Genomic DNA, 20,590 nt, shown 5'->3' with positions numbered 1-20,590 from the left:
GCAATGAGTGATGAAGACATGAAGATGACGGTGGAAATACCTTTAAAGCTCAAAATATACATATATATAACATTTGAGCAGTAAAAGTATTCTGTTAGTAGTATTCTTTAGCAACAAAGCTTCAATCAGAAATGATCTAGGAAGTAACAATTGTATTTATTTACTACATTTCTGAAGAATAAACTGTACTTTTTTTTACTCCAGTATACATTTATCTGAATGCTATACATTGCAGAATTGTATTTTACCTTCAAAAACATATGAGCACTTCATTAAATATGCACAAAGGATGCATTGTTAAAGGTTAAACATTCTAAGTAGCCCAAATAAATCAGCTACAACTTTAAAATGCTGCTAACATGTACATGTTAGTGTGTCCATAATAATAATAATCCAATAATTAAATAAACAGTAAAATAATATAGCACTCTGAAATGGGTTATTTTGCATCATGAGAGCTTTTGATACTTAAGATTAATTTAGCTGATAATACTTCTGCACCTTCACGTATAATTTTAATGCATAATTTCTACTTGTATTGTGGTATTTTTACACAGTGGTACTAATACTTAGAAAGTCGTCTCCCTCCTCTGTTTCTGGTTCCAGTGGGTCTAAACTGGTTCTGTTTCAAACAAACAAAGCAAAGAAACTGATCATTATCCCATCATGCATTTCTTTTTTTGGTGGACAAAAGTCTCTTCTTAGCTGGAATGTGATAAAAAAAAATTAAATAAAGGTTATCAAGGAGCAACTCCACACAAAAGGCTCAATTCCCAATTAATTATTTAGGGTAGAATCAGAGGTGTCAAACTCAATCGCAGTGAAGACCGACCTGATAAATGAAAACACAAAATATTAATCCCAAACCTGCTTAATAAAAATACAGAAACAAGAGAATAATTAACTCCATGTTTGACAAAGACCTTGAAGACATTTCTCCAGTTTATATATTAGCAGTAAAACAAACAACAGGCTTTGTTCATATAATATATGAAGGTGGCGTCATGGCAACTCAGCTCTCTGGTTGTACAGAACTTGTGCTGCAAATGCAGATATTTTGACTTTTCACATCATTTTAGTCAATTCTCTTGCTGACTAATCTTTACTGCTAATCTTATTCATAATTTTTCATTCTCTATCAGGATGCAGAATTGTTATTTTTGGGTCATCTATTAGACTGTCAATCCATATTATCCTCTATTTTACAACACAGACTCTGTGTTAAAGTGATGACTGTCACATGATTCATGATTCAGCATCTTTTGAGTCTGAAGACTACAAGTACCAATTTGAGAAAGAATATCTGGTGTTTTTCAGTTATAAAGAAGTGAGATCTCTTTAACTCGCTGCTCATCTCTGCTGCAGGCCAGAGGCCCCGGGCTACGTTAGCCGCTACTAGCATAACACACCAGAATCTCAAACAGAACTTTTGCCTGTCGGGTTGCATCGTGGGTAGTGTAGGCGGTAGGTTTTGACAAGAAAGAATAATGCATGGAATAAAATAGATACCTCTGGTTCAGCTGCATTGATTTTAATACTTGAAAGAACTGCTCAGCATGATTACAAGGAGGTTTTAGTTGTAAGTATCGTTCTACATTTTTAAACTGTAAGACATCTTTAAGACATATTTTCAAGTCAAATATAAAAACTGGCTGCAGCTACTGTAAACGTAATAGTAATAGATTAGGTAGCTGGTGTGGTGAAATTACTGTATATAATTCCTATCTGTGTTTAACATGTTATCCTTTTACCTTTCATTTGTAAGCCCTTGCTCTTAGAGTAATCAAAGTTCATTATTGCTGAGTATGTGCATTTTTCTAAATTAAAGATATGTATTGTTGCAGGCTTTCTGCGACTCTTGACAGATGTCTTATCTTTCTCTTTTAAAGGTGCAGTGTGTAGGATTTGGTGACACCTGGTGATGAGGTGGCAGATTGCAACCAACTGAAACTTCTCCTTTGTACCCAGTGTATGGTTTGTCCTTTCTGGGCTACTGTAGAAACATGGCAGACGAGTCCACCAAGAGGACCAGCTGCATATGTAGATACAAACGTCTCATTCTAAGGTAACAAACACACAACTATTCTTATTTTCACATCATTATACACTACTGAAAACATAGATATTAATAATAAAATATTTTTTTTGCTACTAGACACAATTAAATGCTAGACGCTGCACCTTTAACTCATGAACAATCCTTTAAAAAGTGGTTTGTTTACTCACCTCATTGTTCCCTGCATTTTTGCCACTGGTTTTAAATGGAAATATGAATTTTGAGCATCTAAACCAAAGAGTTTTAGAGGTAAAACTGTATTTCACAAAAAAGAAAAAGATCAGAAAGCCATAAATTATGAACATAATCCATATAGCTAAAATCTACATATGTCTTGTCGATCATCTTATGAGCCCTCAGATTCATTTTGTGACTCTGATGTGACTGCACATGTGTCTTGTGTCTTACGTATTGTGTTTATGAACGTATTAAAGTCTTAAATTAGCCGGACACAATTCTAGAATAGCATACTGTAATTTATCTTATACATAAAGGTATTGTACAATTGTGTCAGAACTAGATTGTAAGCAAAACCTTGTGGTGGAAAGCATGAAATAAAATAGAAATAATTGTACAAAAAAAGGGGAAATTAATAAATCTTGTGACCCTGAAGGGTTCATGATCCACATGTTAGACAATAGTGCTCAAATTGCTTGTTAACCTTCTGTAATTGACAAAAAACAATCAGCTTTTGAATAATTTTGGATTTTTATTTAAGGTTCTGAAACAATGTTAAGTCCTTTAAAATAAATCCTTCTTTATGTACTATACAGTACAGTTTGTGCAGAGCTTCCATGATGTCTGGATTATAATCATAAAGAAAAATAGATCGGGGGGGCGATGAAGCACACGGATAAAGATTTTTGCAGTCTAGCGACAGATGTGAAATAATATTACATAAATGTAATAATTTGTTTCACTATCACACAGGTTAATTAGTTTGTGGAAATGGGTAACCTATTTCTCATTGGGTAATTTGTCACACACTGACGAGGTAGCCAATCAGTGACCCCGCTGCTGGTGGGATCATTTCTCCCAGAATGCTGTGCAGCGAGTGTGTCGCAGAAAAAAATGTGAGAGCGAGCCAATGTTTACCTCCCATTTATTCCACACAAATAAATGAAATCAGTCAATAAACCATCCAAGGGTGAATATGGCTCTCTCGATCTGGGATTATGAATGAGAGCTCATTAATTTTCCTGTGTGTGTGTGTGTGTGTGTGTGTGTGTGTGTGTGTGTGTGTGTGTGTGTGTGTGTGTGTGTGTGTGTGTGTGTGTTTGTGTGATTGTGTGAGAGACGATTTGTGTGTGTGTGTGTGTGTGTGTATACATATGGTTATTGTGTTAACATGTTTAAATTTGTGTATAATAAGGGGAAGTCTGAATGAAATCATGTGAATTCATATTTATGACTAAGCACCAGGCTACTGTTTTAGAAATCAAAATGATTAAAGGGTCCACGTAATATGCTTTTTTACCATATTTACAGAACAATGCATAGAGCAACAAAATATATAATGTGTTAAATATGAGCTTTAGATGTGCTGATAGGGAAATTCTGTCCCTTTCAGAAGCAGCAAGGCTAGCTGTTTCTCCCTTTTCCTCATAATTAGCATACAGACATTGATTGTGGTATCAGTCTCCTCATCTAACTCTGGCAAGAAAAGCAAATAATCATACAGCCCCACAATTTCGCTAAAGTCTGTCTCAAAACAAGAGATGGGATAAAATCAGAGTCTTGATTCTGTGCAAAAATAGATTTTGTTGAAGCTAATTTGAGGCTACATAAATCAAAATGAGTCATATAAAGTGGGTGTTTTCAAAGTTAAGTGTTTTGTAACCAATCTTACACCGCAGCTAAGCAAGGAATGAAATGCAGCAGTAATGCCATACTAAAAAAACTACAACTTTGTGAGAAACCCACTTGATTTGACTAACAGGAAGCTTGACCTTAAAAACGTATTTTCCACAGAAGAAGGACTGAGGAGTTTGCTGCCAATCTTTTGTAATAAGACAAAAAATGAGCTTCCTTTAGAAGAATAACTGATTGTTTTATTGTTTATATTCACTGTTCACTGTTTGTTTTACCATTACATTGTCACTTTACCTTTATGGATAATATATTACTTCTCATTACACATATAAATTAAATACATGTATGTTTGCATTCAGTTTTTCATATTGTAATTTCTGTGTGCTACAAATATTTTATATTTTATCCCTATATTTGAACTTCTGCACTTCTGTATCTAAGATTCTCTTTTTTTTCTACATGCATGATTTTCTTTTTAAACTATATTACATATTTATTGAGCATTGTTAGAGGGAGCATGATATCCATTGACACTAACAACTGCTTCTCTGCAATTGTTTTGCACATGGTAATAAATAACTTGAAAATTTGGGGGATTTGGGAAATATTAGCTTTTTTGCTGTGAGCTTGATGGGAAAAGATCGATACCGCTCTCACATACCTTAAATATGAAGCTGGAGCTATTTGCCGGTTAGCTTAGCTTAGCATAAAGAGATCTCTTCAGGGCGGAGATACAGTGATAAGTACAAACAATTTTTATTTAATGTAGCTTACAAATGGACATGTGGGTACTGTTTTGAGGGAGACTTAAAAAAAAATAGAATTTATCCTTTAAGTAACACTAACATGACCTGTTTTCTAATGTCCGTACTCAATCATCCAATGAGGAAACACAAAAATTGATCTCTTAGATCAGTTTGGGCCACAAATTCCATCAGGTATTGATGTGTAGAAAGAATTCCTTGTTTTTTTCGGTGTTGGTGTCGTCACATCAACGTTGGGAATCCAAATTCATGAGAACTTTAATTTTATTTGACAGGCAGACTCCAGGAGTGTCTTGGTGATTGTTATGCCAGATGGCGGCGAGAAAATTCCATCTGAAGGTTTTATTAATTTTCGTTAAAACGGAGTATAGGCCTCGCCGACGCTGCCTCTGCTCCTCCTCACTGACGGGGCTGACTGACACCTCGCTGCTCCCTCCATTTGTCATTGTTTGAAAAGGTCTTAATTGTATTACATGCAAATGAAGAGATTTGATTTCTGCCCATTATCTATTCATAAGAGAAAATGAACAGAACATTAGTGGGTCACCAGATGAGGGAGGGATGTGGGAGGAGGGGTGAGAGAGACAGGCAGCGATGATCAGTTAGACAGTGAAGAAGACGAAACAGAGGAAAAGAGAAGAGGCAGCTTTACATTACTGAGCTGTGTGACTTCTAACATTTTTTTAAGGGTTGTACTCAAACGATCCTTCCATCCGCATGTCTAAAGCGTGTCTCTGCATGTGTGTATGTAATAGGTCAAGGCTGGTAATTAACCTATGATGACTGAAACACAGCAATTACAGTCATACTCATGTGACAAATCAAAGTGACAAGCTTGAACACACTCAGGCTTCTTCTGTGGTCATCTTCAGACCATCACCCTCTGGATTAGGTGTCATATATATTCCAATCAGATCCACACGCACTTTGTTTTAATTAGGTGTTATGGCACCAAGTGTCACCATACAGGTTAAAAGGGTCAGTTAAAAAAAAGATATAATGTTTTCACTGGAACTACTTTCTACAAAACAAATAGTCTTTATGAAAACTGTTCTGTGGATTATCTGAAAAAAACGGGGACACTGATTCTGGAAAAAGATGTTGCTGTTGACTTTTTAAATGTCTTATTTTAAACCAAAAAAAGAAAGAAAGCAAAATAAATCCTTCTCCAAATGTCTCAGAGCCAGATGTTTCAAAACTGGCAAAAAAGTGGATAAAATCAAATAGTCAAATATCAGTAGACGTGAGAAGAGAGGAATTCTTTGGGTTTTTTTGCGGGTTAAAAGTTTTTTGTTACCTTTGAATGAGCCGTTTATATCTACATATATAGCAGGATTTCTTCTCAGAGCTGGCCGCTGTGGTTCTACAGTAGCCCAGAAAGGACAAACCAAACACTGGCTCTAGAGAGGGACATTTGTGTTTTCATGTCTGAGTATGATTGAAACAAAAGACATGTCAGAACAATGTCTTTCCAACATCAGGATCAGGAAGGACGGGGCTGCGTACGAATCATTTTTTACTACATTCTGAATACCATCAATCAGAAAAGCATGTCCATTTTCCCCGAGAATGTTTCCTTTCTGCAAAGAGCAAATTCTGTTCTGGAAAATATCCTATTAAGTTATTCTACTTACAATTTATGACTGCGTTCCAAATCTCATACTTTTACTTTTAGTACGTACTGCAGCTTCCCTAACTAAATACATACTGTTACATGAAGTATGCATTCATTTGGTAGATACCTCTTCCTCAAAATATTGCATCTTGAACTTTGATCTATTGGCTGAAATATCCGCTGCAGGTTGCTGCAGGATTGTGGGGTCAGAATAGCATAAAAAGCATGCCCGCTTGCAAACTGCATGATGCATCCTGGTATTTTTTGGCATACTGCATTTTACATACTGAATATTTTTCTTTTATACTAAAAAGTATGGTAGTATAGGTAATAGAACTCATAGATAAAAACATATATTCATACATACAATGTCCTGCTGCTGTAAATACTCACTAATACACCAAATGTGTATTAATCCGCGGCAGAAAATAGTCCCCAACAACTGCTCTATTTACTCCATTTTGAGTCACTTTTGCTAAAAAACTACAGTGCCTTGATGTTTTAGAATTTCATTTTAGACCTGAGAAAAAATACAAAACATTTTAATTTCGACTTGATTTTAAAGATTTTTATGGAATTAATAGTATAAGGATAGGAAAGTAGGCAAATTTTGGATATGTTGATATTGGAAAATACAATAATCCTCTAAATCATAAGCTTTGGACTTCTGATACTTCCCTTCGTATTGAGGTCTGAGTGCAGCTCTCGTGTGAGCCTGAGGCCTCTCTAGGTAAAGCAGAACACAGTGATCGGCTGATGAAGAGGGACAGTGAAGTGTGTTGGTCAAGTAAGAGCCTCTCTTCTACACGACCCCTCCGAACAGCAAAGGAGGGAGCCCGTTATCCAATCCTGTTGTCGGGCCCTGTTGTTAAATCACAGCTTAATTCCTTTTCCATCATAATAACCATTTGTTTTCCTTACAGGGTGCAGAACGGGGTAGCAGGAGGAAGAGGGAGCAGACAGACCTTTTTCTTTTGACTGTGGTCTTTAGTGCTTGGAGTGCTTTGGTGGCCATCGCATCATGACTTCACCTCTTAGCTGATTCCATCCATTGGTCATATCTGACACCTCGTCTACACTGGGCCAAGGCTGCTGCATTCAGGAACCACTTACTGTTTTTCCTCCCATTTGTTCCCAGTGAGCTCCTGAATGCCTCCCTGTCTGAGCTCACCTGGTGTTTATCTTTTCTATCATCTTCACCCGATAATGTGTTTGAATTTTACTTTTCCCCGCCTCATTTCCTGGAACCCTCCAAGCCTCATTGCGTTCATTTTTTTAAGCTATGCTCGTCACAATGTCCATACTTTAGTGGGTCAGCTGTTCCACTATTGGATGGATTACAATGAAATTAGGTGCAAACATTCATCGTTCCCAGAGGATGAATCCTCATGACTTTTGTTATTCCCTGACTTTTCCTCTAGCACCACCAACAGGTCATATTCTTCACGTTTTCTGTGAAATATCTCAACATTTACTCAAGGGACTGCTGCATTCTTTTGCATATTCATGGTTACCAGAGGATGTACCCAACAAACCTTGGTAAGCCATTAGGTTGATATTTAGTTGATTGATCGGTCAATTGGTCTCAAAAAGTTTTGAAAGAATAGCCATCAAGTTTTGTGCAGACATTCATTGTCCCCACAGAGTATTTTGACAACTATTTGATGGAGCATCATTAAACTTGGGGCAGACATTTTTGTCCCCCGTCAGGATGAATTGAAGTAACTTTGGTGCTTCTCTGACTTTTGGTCTAGCACCACCATCAGGTCAAAATTTCAATTCGTGCAATATTTTGGTTTATGACAAAATACCTGCAAACCTAATGATATTCATCTCTACTTTGTGTTCAGTGCAAAGTACTAAATGTTTGCATAAAAATACGCTAAACCAAGATGTTGAACATTGTAAACATGCGGAATATATGCATGTTAGCCATCTTTTCATGAGCATGTTATCATGCATACATTAGCATTTAGCTAAAAGCATCATTGTGCCTATAAGTACGGCCTTACAGCATCTTGTTGCTTATGTACTTGGATCACTTTCTTTATCATTTTTTGCATTAATCATATACTGATTCACATCTCTGGAGTCTACATATTTGACCTCTTCATTCAGATATCTGACAGACGGTTAAACAAACAGAGCATCACACACCATCCCCAAATCTAAAACCCATTCACTCCACCTCCACCGATTCCCCTCCTCCTTTCTCTAGCTGCCCTTGAGCTTTTCTATTACCGCATGGAAAGCACCTCGCAGCCCCTGACAAGCGCGGCGGATCGACACTAAATCAGAAATCAGTGCCAGCCGCAGATCTGAGCCACCATGAAGGTCACAGGCCCTACACCGCGTGTCGTCTCAATCGCGGGAGCAGGAGTAGACACAGCTAGGGGTGATGTGTGACTGTGTGTGTGTGTGTGTGTCTATCTGTGTGTTAACAGGGGAGACACCGAGAGGAGGAGGAGGATGGAGGAGGAGGAAGATATGGAGGGAGAGCAGGTCAACATTAATGCAGAAGTCATGGGATGGAGGAGAGAAATGTAAGGGGAAGTAAAAACAACTGAAGGCAGAGAGTGTTTTAACATCATACCAGAGAATCAATCAAATTATTTTATTTTGTCTTTCAGGAATAAAACATATTATTTAGATCAACGAAAAGGCAGCCAGTTAGAAAAAATACTTATTTTTTCTGTTAAATGGAGGTTTGAATCTTCCTCTGCTCTCATGGGATTGTTACACACTGCCATCTAGTTGTTTAAAGGAGAATGACACACAAAAATGTTTTCTTATTCTTGTTACTTCCATTGGATGTTTGAGTTTCTCTGTGCAGAATGATGAATGTTTGACTCTAGAAAACTGTTTCACATTCATCTGCTAAAGAGTTTATCTGTGTATGTACTAGTCTGGCAGCCAACAGTGGTTCAATAAATATGCAATTAACACAAGTTTGATGTAGAAACGTGAATCCTTCCGTGCTTTAGCATTGACTTTTGGGTGTGTTGTAATCATTTTTAGCTACTTTTTGTACCATTTTGATGGTTTTCCACAAATTTAGGCTAGATTCCAATACATACGCTTATTAATTTCCTCCAGTAGTATATTGTAGTATGATTGAGATGGACAGTGCACTAAGTTTAAGGACTGCATTAACTTACAACCACTAAAACCAAATCCCATTTCAGTTTATTTATTTTTTTAAATTATTAATTATAATTATTCTTTCACAGCTCTGTGTTAAAGATTTGTAAAAGAAGACTTTCATTTTAATTTTTTTAAATTTTTATTGTGGTTTTGACAGACATTTGTATGACCCCTAAGGAGGCAAAAAACTGGCAACCCTGTTTGCTTATTCATAGGTTTTGCATTATTCAATGGGGGAGAAGGAGTAAATGTAATTTCAATTATTTTAGGGTAAGTTTATTTTACCTTTTTGTGGGAAAAACTAATGTAAATAAAAACAGAGTATTTTTAAATATATTTTAAAGCAACCACTAAAACCAAATCCCATTTCAGTTTATTTATTTTTCCCTTTTTAAATTAATAATTATAATTATTCGTTCACAACTCTGTGTTAAAGATTTATAAAATATATATATATATATATTTCTACATTTTAATTGTGGTTTTGAGTTTGCTTAATTATAGGCATACTGATAAAGCTGAAAAAAAGAGGGAAAGGCATTTTTTTAACCCATAAGGAGGCAAAAACTGGAAACACTGTTATGCATATAGAAAGATTTTGCATTATTCAATGGGGGGAAAAGGAGAACATGTAATTTAAATTATTTTAGGGTAAGTTGATATGACTTTCTGGTGGAAAAAAACAACATAATTAATAACAGAATATTTTTAAATATATTTTAAAGCAAGTCTGGATGGCTATCTTTACATAAAAAAGGATAAATAAATATATAAATAAAATGTGTTGGTACAGCGGTCCAACTATTTATCGGCCTGAATGAAGTTTGTCCAGCCAAAGCTTCCGTAGTTTGTCCAACCAAAGCTTCCGTAGTCTGAGTCACATGGATGAGTTGTTGTGGTCGTGATGGCGAAAAACACATGAAGCTCGCTTACAAACCTCTGCAGTAACGTCACATTTAAGTGAAACTATCCTGGCAACCAAACCAAGCCGTGTTACAACTCAATATCGTTTCAAAAGAGGGATTCAATTAATAAAACGATATTTAATTGCATCAAGCGGAAGCGTCTCTGGTTCCTCTGCTGACGCTGATGAGTAAGGCGAAGTGCATGCTTTTGTTTTTGTTTTGTTTCTCTTATTCAGATTCATATATAACCTGTCTTCATTATGTTTCCTCCAGATGACACATAAAACACGATGCTCAGGTGGATTCTTGGTGGTCGAGAGGCTCAGGGCTCAGTGGAGGTAATGTTTATTAATCCATATTTCATGATGTATTTCTCTTCTTTGTATTGTAATACTGTGTGTTCCTGCAAAAAAAAAAGGTCTGTGAGATTGACAGGTGGTGGAAAGTAACCAAGTATATATATAGTACCAGTTAAAGTGTGGACACACCTTCTCATTCAACTGCTTTGAAGAATGTAAAATATAAAACATATTCTGGTTTGTTGAGCATTTGTTTGTTTACCACATAATTCCATATGTGTTCCTTCATAGTTTGGATGTCTTCAATATTAATCTACAATGTAGAAAAAATTAAGAAAAATAAAGAAAAGCCATTGAATGAGAAGGTGTGTCCAAACTTTTTGGTACTATATATATATATATATATATATATATATATATATATATATATATATATATATATTATATAATATAAAAATATAATGTATAATAAAACATGTATAATAGTAAAACATATGAAATAAAATAATAAATAATATATATATATATATATATATATATATATATATATATATACAGTACCAGTCAAAAGTTTGGACACACCTTCTCATTCAACTACTTTGAAGAATCTAAAATATAAAACATATTCTGGTTTGTTGAGCATTTGTTTGTTTACCACATAATTCCATATGTGTTCCTTCATAGTTTGGATGTCTTCAATATTAATCTACAATGTAGAAAAAATTAAGAAAAAACATTGAATGAGAAGGTGTGTCCAATCTTTTGACTGGTACTAGTATGAGTGAGCCCACTCCTTTGGCTGAGAAGTGTAGTATATCATTTGATATCAAAGGATGAAGGAAGATGTCCAGGTCCGTTGATGCAGTTTCAACAATTTCTTAATTGAATCAATGCATCTGAAGTCATTCTGCGCAGAATGGAGCCCACACAGAGATTCAGCATGGACTGAGGTTCTCAGCCTTCAGGCTGGACTTATATCTGTGTTGTGCATCCCTTCAATGTGCACAAAGGCAAAACACATGTTGAGCAGTACATACATCATCCAGACACCTTGAAACATACACTTTTTGAAATTTTTCCTGAGACCCTAGTATCCTCCATCTGTGTAAACATCACTATAAACAAGGTTGTCATGTCTTATGTAGGTCATGAGGTCATTATTAGGGCAGCTCCTAAGAACCCAGACTCTCAATATCACACAGCATGCAACAACTCCATGGCCTCATTACAGCAAGGTATAGCAGAATATGATAAAATACACAACAGAAGCACCCCCACACATGAAATGAATGGTCTCAGGATGCTTTACTGGTGGCATGACACAGGACTGATGGTAGCGCTCACCTTCTCTTCTCCGGACAAGCTTTTGCCCCAAACAATCGGAAAGGGGATTGATCAGAGAAAATGACTTTACCCCAGGCCTCAGCAGTCCAATCCCTGTACCTTTGGAAGAATATCCGTCTGTCCCTGATGTTTTTCCTGGAGAGAAGTGGCTTCTTTGCGTGCAGATGCACTCACAGTTCATGTGTGGGGTTTGCTTCTCAGCCAAGGGAGTGGGCTCACTCACACTTTTGCCTAAGAACACAGCCATGAATAAAGAACGGTACCAAAACATCCTCCGAGAGCAACTTCTCCCAACCATCCAAGAGCAGTTTGGTGACGAACAATGCCTTTTCCAGCACGATGGAGCACCTCGCCATTAGGCAGAAGTGATAACTAAGTGGCTCGGGGAACAAAACATCGACATTTTGGGTCCATGGCCAGGAAACTCCCCAGACTTTAATCCCATTGAAAACTTGTGGTCAATCCTCAAGAGGTGGGTGGACAAACAAAAACCCACAAATTCTGAAAAACTCCAATTATTGATTATGCAAGAATGGGCTGTCATCAGTCAGGATGTGGGCCAGAAGTTAATTGACAGCGTGCCAGGGCGAATTGCAGAGGTCTTGAAAAAGAAGGGTCAACACTGCAAATATTGACTCTTTGCATAAACTTAATGTAATTGTCAATAAAAGCCTTTGACACTTCTGAAATGCTTGTAATTATACTTCAGTATACCAAAGTAACATCTGACAAAAAGATCTAAAAACACTGAAGCAGCAAACTTTGTGAAAACCAATACTTGTGTCATTCTCAATACTTTTGGCCACGGCTGTACATGTACAACAAACAATACGTGTTCTCTGGTCTGGGATGCCGTAGTACATGTTATCAAGAGCCCGCTTTCTTCTGAACAGTTTTAATTGAAAAACATTAATGCATGCTGTCCAATTTGTTCTTTATTATGTCTTAATCTTTTAAGATGTATGTTTTCTTTTTTCATAATTATTGTCTGTTGATATCGTGAACTCAGTTCATATTGTGTATTTTTTATTGTAATTCTTTTTGAGGTGGAGCTAATTTTAACAACTTTCTATACAGTTAAGCAGTTAAGTCCAGTGGTTCTCAACCTCTAAAAGGTCACAAGATAAATCTGAGGGGTCGTGAGATGATTAATACAAACATTTTTATTAATTCTGCGGACTTTTCTTGAATCATTGTTTCTTTTTTATGAAGTATTGGATCATTCAAACACTGTGGGCCTGAAGAAGAAAATCATTAAAGAAGTATAGAGGGGAAAAGACTCTTCGTTGAAACTGTTAAAAACTCATAGATATCTGAAGCACAACGGGGACCAAAAACCAATACGTGAATTTAATAAGCTTATATTTTTTACGCTGACATAAGAGTAAAGTCCAGTAAAAAGTACAATATTTCCCTCTTAAATGTAGTGGAGTAGAAGTATAAAATAGCAACAAATGTAAATTGTAGTTGTACAATACTTGAGTAAATGTACTTTCCACCACTGTCTGCTCTATTCTCTCCAGCCTCCTGTCTCAGAGTCCACTGTCTTCCTCTGCACCTCAGCTTGTTTGTCTCACTACTTTCCCTCTTATGTCTGCAGAAAAGCCCCGTGTTGTGCATCGGAGAGGAACAGCCCAAAAACTGGTTCACTGAGCTGCAGGTGCTGAAAGGACATTTTGACATTGTTCGATTTCTGGTGCAGATTGATGACTTCAGGTAAGCAGACCTCAACCCCTCCCCTCCTATTTTTTTTTTCTTCCTCGCTCTCTCTAACTCCTCTCCTCTCTACCCTTGGCTGGCCTCTATCCCTCTGTGATTGACAGGAGATCCTCACCTACAGAAAACTTACAGAGCATGACAAGAGCCCAATCATCACCACTATGTGATTGTGTGTGCACAGTACAGTGTAACCAAAGCCTTTTAATGCCGTCCATACACACATGCTCACACAAGTAGAAAGGTTCTGCACCTGCTCTCTTTTCTGCGCCGCTTTGTGGAAGCATGCTGCACACCGGCATGGTAGAGTGGGTCTGCATAAGAGGTCAGATTGGGATTTATAACAGAACTAAGTATCTGTGTGTGTGTGTGTGTGTGTGTGTGTGTGTCAGGAGGTGGGGGATGCTTCACGCCTGGTCTCCTCCAGTAATAACCCCGTCCTCTGGGTCTCGTCCTCTCCGCACACAAGTCCACAGTCGGGGGGCAAAGGGCAGAAAATTCTCTCCAGATTGCTTTCCAAGTCCGAAACTGTATCCTCGACAGTTCCTCTGTTCTCATTTTATCTCTCTTTTTTTCTTTATCCGGTCATCCTGTCTGTTGATTTTGGGAACAGGTAGTGTGGATGGTTGAGGGTCAGAGGCCAAGTGAGGGGGGGAAACCCCCAGGACAGATGTTTTGTTAAGATTTCTCTGGAGGAGATGGACCTACGGGAAATGATTCCTCACACAGACCAGATTAACTTGGTGTGTTTGACTACGCGTAAGATGAGGCCTGCCAAGTGCACTGAAGTATTTTTGTCACGTATGAGTCTCACTTGGCGTGAAACAACTCGTCTTGTGTTTTCCAGATGTGCCTCAGCAGGCGACGACGGCCTTGTTTTGGTGTGGAATGTCGAGGTAATACGCTGCAAGTTGATTTATTCAGTGCAATGTGGAAATGTACACAACACAGTGGTGCTAATTGTTTGGTTTTTTTCTCCTCTTTCTGACTGTTAGACCGGGGAGAGGCTGCAGGAGCTGAGGGGCCATTCTCAGCAGATAACGGCCATAACCACCTTCAGCTGTAATAATGGACTCACGTCACACACCTCACTCATCACGGCCTCCTCAGACCGAAGTCTCAGTGTATCCTCATCCAAAAATACAGAGCGAACGCACTGAAACATGGTATTGTTGTTGTTTGTAATTCAAATTCGGTTTTCTTAACCTGACTTGTCAGCTGTGGGACCCTGATACTGGCAACAGGGTTCAGACCATTTCAGATCTTCAGTCTTCTGTAAAGGTAAATGTTGTGATCAACCACTTGAGACACAATAATCCTTTTCTTAGTTTTTATTGTGTGCACTTCTGCTTTGTGCAGATAAGCGGTTCTGTATTAACAAATATTCCCTGACAACAAAGTTAGTCTGAAATGCATCTTGCAAACAAATATTTTCATCTTTTAAAAATGGAAAAATATGAAGTATTTAAAGTAGTTTTGAAGGTTATATCTGCACAAATGCATCAGACACATATAGAACATATACGGTGCGGCTTGGCCCTTCACATTCTTTTTATGTATATTCCAATCATCTAAATCTGGGCATTAAGTTTGTATTGGCATGATATATAATATACTAATTAAAATGTTTGACACAAAGGTTGTTCTGCCAGTTATGACTTAAGATAAAATGGTAATTGCCTCCTCTTGATCACATTAAGGTTAATTACAGCCATCTAAGGCTAATTGTTTTTGATTTATTTTCCTCCCAGATTTTGTGTGTGTGTGGTTGTGTGTGTGTGTGTGCTGATGCATTGATGTGTGCATGTCCAAATTTAAAAATAGCACATGTATCTCATGCAGTCATGTGTGTGTCTCCCTCAGTGTTTGCTGGTGCTGGAGCGTCTGTGTGTGTGGGTCTCTGGCGGGGAAGAGCTGTGTGTGTGGAACAAAGACTTCCAGCTGCAGTGTCAGAGACAGAACCACAGCGACACCGGTGAGGGGAAACAACGGGAAACACAACTGTCACAATAATCCGCCGTGGGCTGATTGTTGGCCCAACTGCTCTCACCCCCCGTTTGCAAACAAACTGAGTAATGTTGTCCGTCTGTTTTGGCATTTTGCAGGAATAACTGCTTTGATAGAGCTGCCCAAGAACTGCATAGCAGCGGCCATGGATAAAGAGATAGGTAAGAGACAGGGTTGATGTTCAATATGGGCAAAAATGAGCAAGTTGTTTTGCACCTGATCGGAGTAATTTAATATCGAGTCCTGATCGGATGCTTCTATTTTCCGAAATAATACAGCTGCACAGTGCACAAGTACATTCAAGTTATTAAAATCAATCAATAAGCTCATTGCATTAAGAAGTGTCTGCATGCAAGATGTTCCTTAATGTCTCTGTCAATGGCATTTCTCTCTCCATTTAAAAGTGTCCTGCAGTCTTGACCTTTGTTCCGTTGAGTGTTTATTTTTGTCGTCTGTACATCTTTTGTCCAGATTTCATGAATGAATTACTCGTATTGGCTTTTTGCTCGCGGTGCCTTTGTAGCACTTCTGTCTGTCTGTTGAACACTGAGCTGAAATTAAACAAGTTCACATAAATAACTCAAATAACATAATTAAACACTTTGCTACTGTGTTTTGCTGTTGTTTATGGATTGTGATGTTTTGCCATGTTCCTGGCTCAACCTGTTTGGAGAACCCCTACGTTGTATTTCCCATCGCTAATGGATTGTAACGTAAAAACTCAGACCTTCCTCCACTTTCAGTTTCCTGTAACAGGCTGCGGACTGATTTCTATGTAAAGGACTCGGAATGGTTATGAAAATATGATTGTAACGTTACGTCATGTCACTTTTTTTGCTCGTTGCCCAGAATGCTCGATAGCGCCTACAACAGGATGCTAACTGCAGTTCACTAAACGGCCACCGGTGTCCATGATAACAATGATTTTCTAAAAGTTCCACATAGTACCTTTAAAGAACATTGTCCATTATTTTTTCTCCCTGCAGTGATCTACAGGCTGACAGTCTCTACGGACTCCTCCATGTCCGTGGCCGAGGTCAGCCGCCTGTCCGACCACCAGGACAGGATTCGAGCTCTTATCAACGTCAATGGTCTGTCAGGAAACTCTGACCCATCGATGAAGTTGTTTTTTTGAGATATTGAGGAAATTGCCGGTCCCACCCTTTGGTTCACATGACTTATGTTCCACGTCTTCCTCAGACGGGCTCTTCGCCAGCGGCTCCCATGCGGGCGAGTTGATCTTATGGGACGCGATTGATTGGAACATCCTGGGCTACGAGCACATCCTGTGGGAGGAGTCACAATCCAGCTCTCAGGCTGAAATACGACTGGCTGCTCCCAAACCCAGTGAGATGTCAATTCAGCATCTGACCTCCAATGGACGGGTGAGGAAGACGGCATGAGTGGATGTTGTGTGTCATTCAAAATTGTTTGATTTGTTATCGTGATCCATAACAAAACATAATGTTTGTGTGTTTTTGTAGCACATCCTTGCAGCCGTGGGCAGCGGCCTGTATGTGTACAGCATTCAGACTAAGATGGTGGTGGCCTACAAGAAGGTTGCCCATGACTCTAATGTCTTACACACCATGCTCTTATCTGACAGGTGAGATATCAGTTCATGTCCAAACAGAAAATTACAGGAAATCAGAGTTTCAGTATGATTCAAAGATAATAAATGTTCTCTTTAGAGGAATATTTGATGAATAAGAGGATTTTTTTCCCATAGATGCATCAAAGATTTAGATTTTTAGTGGCTTGTGACCCCTTTTAAACAAAACAATCTCAAATTGCAACCCCTAGTCCTAAATTGCACATTTCAACCACGGATGGATGTTTTCCCTTATATTAGAATATTAGACTGCAAGCCTCCCAAACACGTCAAATGTTTCAGTAATGTACAAAAGAAAGACTTAAGATTAAGCATATGTTTGCGTAGCATCCATGATGTTTTTGTTTTGTTTTTTTACTTTCCTCTCCAGTTAATAATCAGACGACCCCTGAGCAGGTAATCTTCAAAGAATGGTTGAATAGTTGCCGGTTTAAAATGCCCGTCTCAACAAGCAACAAGGAGCGGGTCCTCCTTCTTTGCTAAAAACTAAAACCAATACTTAAAAAGGTGTAAGTCGACTTCATATGTTTGGACATACCAGTGATACAAGTTATGTCTGCTACAAAGGATTGATTGACAATATAAATACATAGAAGCTGGGAATTTTTAAAAGGAATCAGGCATCTAATAAGGATAGAAACTAAGGCATAGATATTTGAACAATATAAAACTGAGGTAAGTCTTTTTTAGAATCATTATTCAATTCTTATTTACAAAAGGAAACAACTAGCATAAGCAATTAGTAATTGATAAATATATATTAGTGAAACTTAGTGACAATAGTAGTGTTTAAAAATACAAATATAAGGCAAAATACAGAGAGCTACCTACAGAGCTGTAGCTCCACCTAGTGGAAATGTAATGCAACTGAAGAAATCTAAAAAGAATACAGTCTTTGTCTACTCCCTGATGTCGTCCAGGCAAACCAAATGACCCAAGATGTTCAATGCACTTTTAATAAATCTCTATGGGCTTGTAGACTGTTGTGGACAAAGCCAGCTAACTAGTAGGTACTCTGTCAGACGCATGTTGAAGCCAGATGTGAACGTGGGCCACTGTCTCTGTTTCAGCGAGCTGATGTCCTGCTCTGAGGACGGCAGTGTGAGGATGTGGGAGATCCAAGACCTGCCTTTATCTGCTGAACCCGCCTCTCCAGGTGACACATACACAACAGGACACACACTAACTTGTAACATGTAAGATGCTTAAATGTCACACTGCTGATGGGATGGAAAGTAGTCCACATTAGCAGAAGCAGAAGAAGTAGTCCCACCGTTTGCCGCCTTAATGAAAACTGGATTCCGTTCCCAGTGATGGATCAGATACATGAGTATGAATCAGAAAGTTCAAAGACTGAGGAAAAAATTGCCTGCACTCAATTTTTTTTGTGTGAGTGTCTTGATGTGTGGGTGGGGTGGAGGTGCAGTAATGCAGTCCAGATGTGGTATTGTTTATATATATATGTATCAAAGGAGAGAGTACTGTACCAGCACTCAGAGAGGCTGTGGGTTCTACTTAAGTGGGGAGGTCTAAAGTCAAATGTGTGTGTGAGGTCGTTCCGTCTTTGATGGTGGAGCTCTTTGCAGTCCGTGTAGAGCTGTAGTGATTCTTAGTAGGTCTTGGCTGGAGAGGCTACATCACTTGCTAATCATTCATATATCGTTTGTTTGTTATGTATCCAAAAGATGCAAATCAATGGCTTACATCTCCTGTGGACAGGAAACTTGGTGTATTTCCCATAATTGTGGCATTGTGGAAGCTTCGTACGGATTTATTTAAATGTAGTTCCCCATTGTTTGGGTTTCAACTCATTGTTTAGCTGTCACGCCTGCAGCTTTACTGTTTCTGTTCACTGTCACTGCTCTCATAGTGTTGGGCTGCAGCAGAACGTTGTTTTCAGAGAATAAGATGGTCAAACCCCCACTGTTCACTACCTGCTTAGCATCAAAAAGCAGACAGACACAGTTAAAGAATAGCTCATAATGAAGCAATTAGCAGCTAAAGAGACAGATCTTTCCCTCAGGAGTTGGTGGAGACCAAAAACAGAGCTAAAAGAGAGAGAACATTGGACTTACATTCATCAGGTGGACACAAACACAGCTACAAATGAATGATCATGCTCCTCTGTAACCGTTGGATGTGTAAATAAGCAAATGTTTGCCAAAAAGAATTCACCATAACAACTGAAAAGGTGATGAGATCTCTCCTAAGTCTTTCCAGATAAACATTTTCCTCTGAGTCTGATTGAAGTTTAACACAGGAAGTAAAGAATCCAAAGAACACATTCACATTACATCTTGGCATTTGACCCATTGTAATAGAAATATATGAAAATGTTGATTCAAGCTGCTTTAGTTTCAGTCATTCTGGTTGATTTTTCTCCACTGATGATGTGTAACTGCTATTTTGAGCTGATTCTACCTGACTTCTGTCTCCACCTGAATATAAAGACATTTTTTGCATTTTGTTCATGCAGTAACTATATAGGTAACAAGTACTTTATGCACCAGATCACCTGTATTGTTTACGTCTATTTAAATCCATTTATCTAAATATGAGTCTTTCCTGTCTGTCCATCACATCAGGGTTCTTTGGAATGTGGTCTTTCAGCCGGTCAAACAAACAGACCAATCTTCCATCAAAGAAGGTCACGGACGTCCCACACATCAGGACGCTGGAGTTGACGGGTGATCTGATTGGACACTCGGGGGCAGTCCAGGTATGAATTTATTTTTACGATGTCTAAACTTCAAAACGGTGTCACAGCAGCGCTTTGACAATCCATCTTTTTGTTTTTTTGCCCTTGTGTCAGATGTTCGTGAGCTTTAGGGAGAACGGTTTGGTCACCTGCTCGACGGACCACCTGCTGATTCTGTGGAAGAACGGAGAGAGGCAGTCCCACCTCCGCAGCCTGGCACTCTTCCAGAAGCTGGAGGAGAATGGAGGACTCTGACCTTTAACCCTTTAAACAAGCAGAGATGTGAAGCTGTCGGTTATGTTGTTCTCAAATCATTTTTTTTTTTACTGTGAAGATTGTTGTTTGCTTTTAATGATTGTGCAATGGTTGTTGTTTTGCCTAATGACTGATAGTATTTATCTTAAATTAAAAAGAGAAAATCAGTAAAATACCTCATCTCAGAAACACTTTTTTCTCATATTTTTATTCCTAACCTGACCTTTTTGTACGGGACATTTCCTGTTTTGGGTCAAATGCTTAGCAGGTATTTTCTTGGCGAGCGTTGGAAAAGAATATCGATACATAAAATATGAAGCTGCAGCTGGTTAGCTTAGCTTAGCATAAAGACTGGAAACCATC

At 38.3% G+C, this 20,590-nt stretch overlaps 1 protein-coding gene across 1 annotated transcript; it reads left to right on the top strand.

Annotated features, from left to right (window-relative positions):
• Window positions 1–10,240: 10,240 nt before the first annotated feature.
• wdr41 (WD repeat domain 41) lies at window positions 10,241–20,590 on the top strand. The gene is made up of 14 exons (XM_054611877.1): window positions 10,241–10,484; window positions 10,570–10,634; window positions 13,540–13,655; window positions 14,503–14,551; window positions 14,651–14,779; window positions 14,874–14,936; window positions 15,519–15,630; window positions 15,761–15,823; window positions 16,649–16,753; window positions 16,863–17,047; window positions 17,147–17,268; window positions 18,345–18,430; window positions 19,860–19,993; window positions 20,087–20,590. Exons 2-14 carry the CDS (start codon window positions 10,587–10,589, stop codon window positions 20,225–20,227), a joined length of 1,353 nt encoding a protein of 450 aa, XP_054467852.1. The 5' UTR covers window positions 10,241–10,484; window positions 10,570–10,586; the 3' UTR covers window positions 20,228–20,590.

This window comes from Anoplopoma fimbria, chromosome 14, assembly GCF_027596085.1.
Source record: "Anoplopoma fimbria isolate UVic2021 breed Golden Eagle Sablefish chromosome 14, Afim_UVic_2022, whole genome shotgun sequence".
Taxonomy (NCBI): Eukaryota; Metazoa; Chordata; class Actinopteri; order Perciformes; family Anoplopomatidae; genus Anoplopoma; species Anoplopoma fimbria.
The sequence above is the reverse complement of the archived record's forward strand: the minus strand, read 5'-3'. Positions and strand labels throughout refer to the sequence as shown.

Coding starts and splice junctions, on each gene's coding strand:
- wdr41 (XM_054611877.1), top strand. CDS start 10,587: ATGCTCAGGTGGATTCTTGGTGGTCGAGAGGCTCAGGGCTCAGTGGAG. Junction 10,635..13,539: donor AGGCTCAGGGCTCAGTGGAG/GTAATGTTTATT, acceptor TTATGTCTGCAG/AAAAGCCCCGTGTTGTGCAT. Junction 13,656..14,502: donor GTGCAGATTGATGACTTCAG/GTAAGCAGACCT, acceptor TGTGTTTTCCAG/ATGTGCCTCAGCAGGCGACG.